The following is a 10,149-nucleotide window of genomic DNA, read 5'->3' as shown; positions in this document are numbered from 1 at the left end:
CCAATATTATTGGGTATAATATTGGGGAGAAAATAAATGCCCACAATATGCAAATCAAGTATTGGAGAATGTGAGGAAGAAGGAAAGAGAAAAACATACATGACTAGATTGCAATGATATACTGAAGTACAAGACAACATCTGCAAAGTGCTCTAGATAAAATTTAAGGCAATTCGTTCTTCCCGATACAAAACTGCTCAGTAGTATTTCATTATGGCTCATATTTGCTTTCTCTTCAGAGTATCAACCTTTAAAATAGGTATGGAGTAGGTATTGATCCAGGAAGGCACTATTTGCAATTCAGCTTAATCTAGCAAAGATTTCTAGATCTGTTGAGGATCAAAAGAATTACTGTAAAGATGTTCTGCTATATATTGGGGTCTGTACAGTAATTCAGTAGAATGCCGTGGTATCACTATGGAGCCCCTTGAGCATCAGGGTTTTTTCCTGTAAAATGGACAGCATATAGACTGCAAGCCTAATCTCTAGAGAAGAGCACAATCCTCTTCATAGACTGAGTGTACAGCCAAACTATACTTCTCTGTCATAGGGCTTATGGCACAGTAGTCTCTTTTGAAGGGAAAAAGTGGTTGCCATCTTACAAACTTGTTCAGGAAAAAAATGTGGCAAAGATCCACACACTGCACAATGTCAAGAGAAACCCAAGACTTCTCTCGACCGTTGTTTGTTGCATTCATAGCTTCTCAGAGATGGAATGTTGAAAAAGGAAATGTTATTTCTTCAGCTCAGCCCGGGGCATTTTGAACATGCTTTGCCTTGACCTGTAATGGGAAAAGAAGAAATTAAGAAAATTGAACCTTGATGGTTGGTAAGCCACAATAAGGGTACAGATGATTAGGAAATAGGAAGCTTTAGAGATTTTGCTTTGTTGTTCGGCAGCTCTCAGTCCCTCACTGTTAGTTCATGCTATAAGATAAGAGTTTTAAAAATCCCCTCTACCCTGATAAACATACCACACACTACTTTTTCACATCATCCCAAGCATTATTTGTCGTCATGTGACAAAAACTTGCAGTATTGCAAAAACTTAACAGTATTGCAATGAGTTTCCCACTCTGCACACCATTATGTTCATTTCCTTGTTAAGCATTAACACCAGAACAGGGAGGTGCCTACACTATATTTGGTATTCCCTACACCCCAAATGGCTTTCACACCCCTTTAGTGGCTAATTAAATAACTCTTCTTTAACCTAATACATTTGCTTGAACTTCAGTGCTGCCTAGCAAAGATTGCTCACAGATACAGAAAGATACTCACAGTTCAAAGTTTTCCATAATCTCATCCCTAATAGAAGAAAGGGATATGTCAGTGACAGATAGATAGATAGATAGATAGATAGATAGATAGATAGATAGATGATAGATAGATATAGATAGATATAGATATATAGATATAGATATAGATAGATAGATAGATAGATAGATAGATAGATAGATAGATAGATAGATCTCACAAAAAATAGACTGGGAACCACAAAAATAATTAATGATTGAACTGGACATCATGACACAGAGAAGCAGAGAAAAGGAAGATCTTCCAGTTATGCTATGGCAAGATCACATTTCTGAAGCAGTTATATGAAATGTAGCCCCAGGAGGGGTTGGGGGTACTTGCACAGATGATTCTGAAGAAATTTTCAAACTAGTTCATAGACAATATTGGGGGAGGGGAGCAGCATGCCCTACTACGTATAAATCATCCTTACTGATATATGTCATCGACGTTCATTCGACGATAAAACTTGGCAAGCCGCACAGCCAAGATGATACTTGGCAACAGAAAGATTGTGCACCAGGCCAGACTGAACCAGAAGGCATTCTAGGAGGGGGAAACAGAAGGGATAAATTGTTGGAGGCAATGCTTTATGTATTTCAGCCCAGCTTTAGTTGGTTGAGACTGCCAAGAGAAATATCTCTAATGATGGACATATCCTCACATAGAAGGTATTTGCACCTTCTGGTCTTAATATGCACTAGCTAGAGCATTCTTTATGTACCTTCCACTCCTGTTTCTGTTCAGAAGTATGTGCACCTCTAATTTCTCCCTGCATTTTTTTCTCAAAATTAAGACATGGGTTGTTACAGCAAACTGACGCCCAAGACAATTATAATCATATGCGCCTCTTATTTACAATTTGGTGTTACACTCTGTTGTAACGACCATCTCTTGCCTTAATTCCATGTTGACAGGATTAGCAATCCTACATCTCAATTAATGTTCTGATTAGTCCTACTGATTTTCTCACCAAAGAATCAACAAGGTAATTGCAGACAATGGTATTCACGCTATCCAGTGCCCAGGCTACAGGACCGCAGCGACCAAATTCTCCTATGATCTGCCAACAAAGATTTAAAAGCAAAACAAAACATTTCATTAGATGTTTCATCAGAGAAAACCAAGCTCTGATCTTCGGGACAATAATTTTCATTATTTGACCACCATATGTTTTGAAATCTACATTAATTTATCTTCCAACTCAGAAGGAAAAGCTCAATCCCTCAATAATTGTATACTGCATTTTTATGGCTGCCCTTATACAATATACTATGCTTAAACCCAGATTAACAAAGCACAATTGGTATATTGAAACAAATAGATAAGTTTTACTTGGGTCACCAAACAATTCTACTGATCTTCATACAACATACCAAGGGAATGGAAAGGTTCTTGGCTTAAAAAATAGTCATGCCTCTTGAATCTACATGTTGTTTGGTAAGGGTTTGGACAGATAACTACTGGTACATAGTGTTGGCAAGATAAAAGTGTAAGCCCAGCAAGACCATCCTTATTCTATTAGAAATGATTGATAATACTTACAGAACTCTCAACCCATGTCAGATAAGAGGAAAAATAATTCACTGTGTTCCATATAAAAGTCTTGGTCTCCTACATGGAAGTAGAGAAGAGGATGGGTTCAAACCCAGGAAATGGTTCAGTTTTGAGTGTAAATATTCTATATAAACTGCATTGCAGATCCATCAGTTTTGGAGCATAAATATAGCAATAGCACTTAGACTTATATACCGCTTCATAGTGTTTTACAGACCTATCTTAAGAGGTTTACAGAGTCAGCATATTGACCCCCCAACAATCTAGGTCCTCATTTTATCAACCTTGGAAGGATGGAGTCAACCTTGAGCCAGTGAGAAACAAACTCCTGGAGTGAGCAGTGAGTTAGCCTGCAGTACTGCATTCTAACCACTGCACCACCACGGCTCTATCCTATATAAATTGCATTGCAGTCCATGAATGGAAATGAAGCTCTAGAAGACTCAGGGTGGGGGGGAGAAGGAGCGAGCAAGCAGAGCTCTTTCATGCAAGATTTGCTAGCGGTAATAAGGCTCTCCATGCTTAAATAACTCAGAAGAACTACTTCAGATTTCCTGCAAGCATAAGAAGCATGGCCATACTACTACAGGTAGTCCTGGATTTATGACTATTTGTTTAATGATTGTAGAAAAAGTGCCTTATGACCAGTTCTCAAAGCAAAGACCATCATACCACTCCTATGGATGCAGGAATGCAAGTGGCTCCCATTTACAACTGGTTGCAGTATCCTGTGGTCATGTGATTGAGACTTGCAACCTGCCCAGCTATCTTCCTACAACCAAAGTCAATCAGGGAAGCCAGATTCATTTAAACACTATGTGATTCACTTAATGATATGATTTGCTTAATGACTGTCATAACATTGTGATCCAATCACGTGATGACTTCCTTAATGACAATATCATTTATCAACCAACATTTTGGCCCCAACTATGTCATAAGTCAAAAGCTACCTATATTGATGAAAGTAGCACAATGTTTTTCAGGGTTTGAAGCTAGCCTAAGGTTTACCTATTGGCTTAATGAGTGGATTCCTTAAAGTAGCAGCATTTTCCTTCAGGCCACTTAATGAACAACAGTACTCCCACAATGTCTGAAGGACTTTTTCTAAATCATGCACAGCCCTAGGAAATAATATGCTGGATCCTGGAGCGTCTGTTCATCCCCCCACCCCACCCCCATCTCACTTTAGATTGCTGATGTCAGTTCTGACCAAAGTGCTGGGGCTGACTGGCAGAGTTTATTCCCATTGTAAATAAATAAGCAGACAAACATACTAAGGTACTGATGAAAACTTACATTTTTTATAACATTCTCTGTCTGGTGCTGTATAAATGAATTGGTCTCATTTATTTCCGACAGCGTGAAGTTTATCCGATTCTGGTGGGATATATCGGTGTTAGATTCTTCAAAAGCTTCTATTCAGATACATCTGAGCTGTCTGCTCAAGAAAAATAGCTTGCACATCTAGCGTCACAAATCCCACAGCATATTGAAAGCTGGGACATGTTCTTTGATACATTTTTATTAAATTAAACATGAAGGGAATGATGTCAATAAGCATTTTAAATCAATGATATTCAAATTCACACAAATAGCTCTGCTAATGCTATAAATCAAGGGTCTCAAACTGGCAGCGCATGGGCCAGATACAATACATGCAGACCATGCCCATCCCAGCTCTGCAAAGGAGAAAAAAAGTCATATGTCATGTGATGTGGTGAGTTTGACACCCGTGCTATAAATGGACCTTCCATACTCATTCTCTCCTTTGTGTGATGTCTACCAACCTCTTAATTGTGTTCAGTCTTGTCATAAATTTAATAAATTTAAAACCTTTTTATGCCAAGATAAATTTCTGAACTCTCCAATTGGCACTTAGTAATATGAAGTCACAATTTTCTATCTCTTATCTCAACAGATTGGCCTCTAGCAGAACTTCTAAAATATCTCAACGAAAGTTGTTTACAGAAATCTTTAGAAACCCTAGAATCAAAGGCCTCTTCCCCAGTTTTTCACTTCCACCCAGCCTGCTTACTGGAATTTGAGGTGTAGATTTCTGCAAGCTCTGGATGCTTTCCTTCAAGGCTTTCTAAGGGAGAAAACAAATAAATTCCTCATTCAGTTATACCAAGTTTGGTCAAAGAAGATAAAGAGAGACAAGGGAAACCACACTCACAATTTCTGGAGGAAATTTGAGATTTATCCAATTTTGGATTTTCTTCAGCTCATCAGCTTGACGTTGCAACTTTTTACCTGTATCACTGGTTGTCTGAAAACGAGTGAATGATATTAGATTATTTATTGTTTTTATACACACAGTATTCATTAAACTTGACATGGAGTCATATCCAGTTAGCATTTGTACTCTGCAATTTCAATGCCCCATTTCACTCCATTCTCCCTCAACAATTACCTTCTAGTTCAAAACAGGTTCTACTCCAACTGTTTCAGTGAGGTTTCAGACCAGGATTTAGTCCTGAGACAGCCTTGGTCATGTTTATTGATTGAGCATATGGTTGAGCCAAGATGGAGATCATGTGGTCCTTGATCTCTTAGCAGCTTTCAATATCATTGACCACAGTATCCTGAGATAACTCCATGGGTTAGGGATTGTGGGAGCAATTTTAGAGGGTTCTCTTTCTTTCTCTAAGCCCAGACATATTCTTGACCATTGGAAGAGGTAACATTGCCTCTTCAAATTTGGTGTGCAATCTGGAAATCTTCCTGGACGTACAGCTCCTGCTTGAGGAGCAGGTATCAGCTGTGACCAGAAGGGTGTTTGCACTTCTGGTGTACAGGTTTTGCCCCTTTCTAGATTAGGAGTCCCTTCAGATAGTCGGCCATGCCTAGTCACCTGGTTTGTCTACTGCAATGTGCTCTACACTGATTTCCCTTCAAGATTTTCCAGAAGTTTCAACTGGCCCAGAATGCAATGGCAGGAATGGTGATGCACAGGCCTTGGTATGCCCATGTAACATCTCTGCTTTGCACTGGTTGCTAGTTTGCTTCTGGGTATAATTTAAGGTGCAATTCAAGCCACCCATGTCTTCACCCATGCCTTTGGTGAGGGTGAATGAGACTTCTCACTTCATTCCATCTGGTCTGTTGTGCTTGATATCTTTTTTCTTTAACTTTTATATTTTATTGATTTTTATTGTAATGTATTTGATTGATTATTGTGAGCTATCCAGGGTTGTAGGGAATCAGGTAGCATACAGTATTGTTGTTGTTGTTATTTACTTTATTCATTAAACATGAAACTCAGTCAACTGAACATTCAAAAGTGCATCACAAATACCATTGACTGGTGCTAATGGTAGATACGGGTTGCTGCCAGGGTCCTAGGTATCAACCAAGTACCTTCTTAAGATGTATGATGTTCCAAGTAGCACAGTTTTTTGCAGTTCTACTGGTATTATTGCAGGAAACTGCACTTTGTTGATGTATCTTATAAAATTCTTGGACATGGTACCAAGTGCCCCAATGTTACATGTTTCATCCATAGCCGTGTAGTTTCGATGGCCAGGTCGTGATATTTCATGATTGTTTCCAGTTCTTTTTCTTCAACTCTGGCATCTCCTGGTACCGCGATGTCAATAAATTGTACGTTTCGGTTTTCGACAGCTATGATATCTGGCGTGTTGTGTTCCAAGTGACAATCCGTCAGTATTCATAAGTCCCACAAGATCTTCACCTTCTCATTTTCTATAACTTTTTCCACTTTATGTTCCCATGACTTTTTGGATACAGGCAAGTTGTATTTTTTACATAATGACCAGTGGATTAATTTAGCAACTCAGTCATGTCTAGCTTTGTAACCAGTTTGTGCAGTTTTGCTGCATTCACATATTAAATGTGAAGCAGTTTGGATTGTTGGTGGATTTTTGTATTTTTGCTTTCATGGCATTAGTTTGTAGTGTTTGTTCTTGAGCAGTGAGTATTATTATTATTGCTTTTGTTACTATTATTATTATTATTACTATTACTATTATTATTATTCAGAATTTCCTGATGTCTTGTTATTTTTGTGCAGTTCATTATCAAAGCTACTTGAAGGCCACATTCCAAGACACAATTTATAATAGAATTAGTTTACATCTTCCAGCGGCAGCTGGGAGAATAGCTATATCTGCCAAATTCCATGTCTACTCAAAAGGATTTCCCATAACATCTGCTGTATACTTAGAAGTTGAGGAAGACAGATATATAAGATCATGTGGGTATCCTTTCCCAAGGACTACTCACAGTATTTGCCAGTTCTTCCAAGTTATTAGCCAAGGTATTCAGATTTTGTTTGGTCAGATTCTGGTTAAGCTGTAGAAAAAGGAGAAAAAGAGAACACAGAAGTCAAGCAAGCAAAATACATTTGAATGAATTAAATATGGAATTGAAGGCAGATTTACTTTTGAATATTTCTGCATATTTTCCAGTCAATACTCAAATGTTTTAATACAATACATGTTATTGTTTTTCCTCATCTCATCACTAGGAGGAGTAAGTTCACCTCATCCCTGTTTTCTGCTGATCTACTAGCAGAGATTTTTCGAATGTCCACTAGCAACTGTTAGATTATTTGCTTTTGGATACATAGGTATTTTTATGACTGTTTTCTGACAGCAGAGCAATCCAATAAGTTTTCTGATTATCCTTTAAGGACTAGGTAAAGTGTGTCCTCTTCTCTATTGTGTCCACAATATTAGCAGGCAAATTGATCAATCATGCTAGCCTATCTGATCACTGCTTAATTACTCGTAGTTGCTGTTATTTATAAAGAATGACATTTTTATTATTTCATTATACTATATTGAGATGTTATTTTTTTTAATGCAATTTTATTGATTTAAGAACATATTACAATTCAAACTAAACGGTTCGGCAATGTGTAGTCATATTGTATATTTACAAGTGCGGTATCTAGTCAATTATCTAATCGTTTATACAGTTTGTACAAAAGTTCTTGTGAATAAAATTGATTACTGTTTAATTAGAGTACAATAATATACAAAGTTATCTAATCGTTGTGCATTATTCCACATGAGTATTAACTTTTGCATTTACTTTCTAACCACCTATACCACAGATCCCAGATCGCATAGAATTCTGAATTCTATATTGAGATGTTAATTTACACAGAATGCTAAAAAGAAACATATATGTTAAAAAAATGAACAATTTAAAAAACCCACACAAAACTTTAAAGGTACATATTGTAAATACTCTGTCAACTCTTTGGCTATAGATGGTAACCTCAGAGCTTAGCCAAACACAATCACAACTGGAGCAGTTGCCAATAAGCTATAATATTTGACAATATCAACTCAGAATCCTTCAGGTAGCAGACTCTTTAACGTCTGTGCCAGGAAACAGCAATGTGTTCCCCAGTAAATGTGAACATTGCCCATTCTCCAACAGAGCAGTTGGAGAAGATACAGAAGAATGTCTGGTCCTTATAGAGCTCCTTCTGGGAAGGAACTTATAACAACATTTTTCCTTTCTTTCACAAGCCTTTTCTTTATTTTTTATCTTACTTGTTCAAGAGTACTGTTAAAATCCACATTCAGAGGCCCATCTTTTGAACTCAGATCCAGCAAGCTCTGTTTTTGGTCATCCTTCAGGAGTTCAATAGATCCAATATTGATCTTTATTTTATTCAAGGTTGAATCAATGCTTTGAGTGTACTAGAGGGAAAAGAGAAATGCCAGATGACTATATGCAGAGCACAACTTCATTTGTTTTTCAGTACATTCTCTAGAACCATTCAAGGAGGCTGTAACTATTCCTGGTGACAACCCTAAGCTAATTTCTGGGAACAAAATGTTAACTGATTATGGCATTTCTCTAGCACCGGATTGATTCAGTATAGGCAGCCATCATTTACCTTGCTGATGTTGAAGGTGTCATTCAAAGAGACGATCTCATCTAGGTGTAAAGTACTCCACAAGGGTGCATTTTCTTCACAATTCCTTTAAAAGAGGAAAACTTGAGTTAAGAGGCCAGGATGCCTCTTCAGAATGGCCTTACTGTAGAAGCAGGCATATTACAGGTAGTCCTTAACTTACAACAGTTCATTTAATGACCATTCAAAGTTATAATAGTACAGAAAAAAGTGACTTATGGCTGTTTTCACACTTATGACCATCGCAGTATCCCCGTGGTCATGTGATCAAAATTCAGGTGCTTGGTAACTGATTCATCTTTATGATGGTTGCAGTGTCCCGGAGTCATGTGATTTCCTTTTGCAACCTTCTGACAAGCAAAGTCAACGTAGAAGCCAGATTCACTTAACAACAGTGTTATTAACTTAACTGCAGTGATTTGCTTAACAACTGTGACAAGAAAGGTTGTAAAATGGGGCAAAACTCACTTAACAAATATTTCACTTAGCAATAGAAATTTTGGGCTCAATTATGATCATAAATTGAGAACTACCTGTATTCATTCCTATCACTTGCACACATAAACAACAAGTCTTCTTCCTTGCAAGGAGCAGGTGGGAAAAGTTCAGCTTTTTCTGCCATTGATAGCAAAAATATGTACATTATTTTCAACTGCTTCACTGCAATTACAGCAACTTGTTTCTGGTCACTTAGGTGATGTATAGACTATCTGGGACCAATGGAATGGAAGAATGGGCTGGGATAAGAGGTGCTCATCTATCGGGAAGGGGAAACTGAAGGGACTTGCTTAGGAGAATTCCGTCAAAGTAGGACCTAAAGCAGTGGTCCCGAACTCCAGGTCCTTGGACCAGTAATAGTCCATGGCATGCCAGCAACCAGTCCATACAGACAAGCAAAGCTCCATCCACGGGATGCAGGCAGCACGCAAAACCATGCCCCCTCCGGTCCAAGGAAAAAACTTTCTCCATGGAAGGTTTGGATCCCTGGTACCCAAAAGATTGGAGGCCGCTAACCTAAAGCACATGATTTGTGCAGAGACCACATTCTGGAAATATGGTTCATACGATATTCTACCAAGCTTTTACTCATTTATTAATACTTTAATCCAGTGGTTCCCAAAATGGGGCCCACGCCCCATAGGGGACAATTTGATTTTTAATGGGGGCAATTCAAAAATGTGTAGTGTCTAGACTCTAGACTCTAGACCTTAGCAACACTTTTTAATATATAAATAGACAAGACTTGAAGAATTATATGTCACGGGGGGGGGGGGGTGCATCAGGATTTTAGAGGTGCTTAGGTGGGGCATAGTCAAAGAAAAGTTGGGAACCACTGCTTTAATCTGTATAGTGCTTCCATGTATTTCATTACAGGTTGATAATCAGCTATGTCCTTC

General features: G+C 38.1%; 1 protein-coding gene across 1 annotated transcript in view; it reads right to left on the bottom strand.

Annotated features, from left to right (window-relative positions):
* Window positions 1–727: 727 nt before the first annotated feature.
* The window catches only part of LOC139318535 (prominin-1-A-like), a 35,299-nt gene continuing 25,877 nt past the window's right edge, over window positions 728–10,149 (bottom strand). The window contains exons 14-24 of the mRNA XM_070946011.1: window positions 8,735–8,819; window positions 8,385–8,534; window positions 7,102–7,170; window positions 5,033–5,125; window positions 4,892–4,945; window positions 4,153–4,233; window positions 2,842–2,910; window positions 2,270–2,359; window positions 1,730–1,842; window positions 1,282–1,308; window positions 728–782 (exon numbers count right to left, since the gene is read on the bottom strand). Coding sequence (XP_070802112.1) covers window positions 734–782; window positions 1,282–1,308; window positions 1,730–1,842; window positions 2,270–2,359; window positions 2,842–2,910; window positions 4,153–4,233; window positions 4,892–4,945; window positions 5,033–5,125; window positions 7,102–7,170; window positions 8,385–8,534; window positions 8,735–8,819 — 880 coding nt within the window. The 3' untranslated portion in view covers window positions 728–733. The remainder of the gene's footprint in view (window positions 783–1,281; window positions 1,309–1,729; window positions 1,843–2,269; window positions 2,360–2,841; window positions 2,911–4,152; window positions 4,234–4,891; window positions 4,946–5,032; window positions 5,126–7,101; window positions 7,171–8,384; window positions 8,535–8,734; window positions 8,820–10,149) is intronic.

Source organism: Pituophis catenifer, unplaced genomic scaffold (genome assembly GCF_029215685.1).
Source record: "Pituophis catenifer annectens isolate HBS135680 unplaced genomic scaffold, rPitCat1.0.hap2 SCAF_6, whole genome shotgun sequence".
In the NCBI taxonomy this organism is placed as follows: Eukaryota; Metazoa; Chordata; class Lepidosauria; order Squamata; family Colubridae; genus Pituophis; species Pituophis catenifer.
This window is presented reverse-complemented; position numbering and strand designations above follow the sequence as displayed.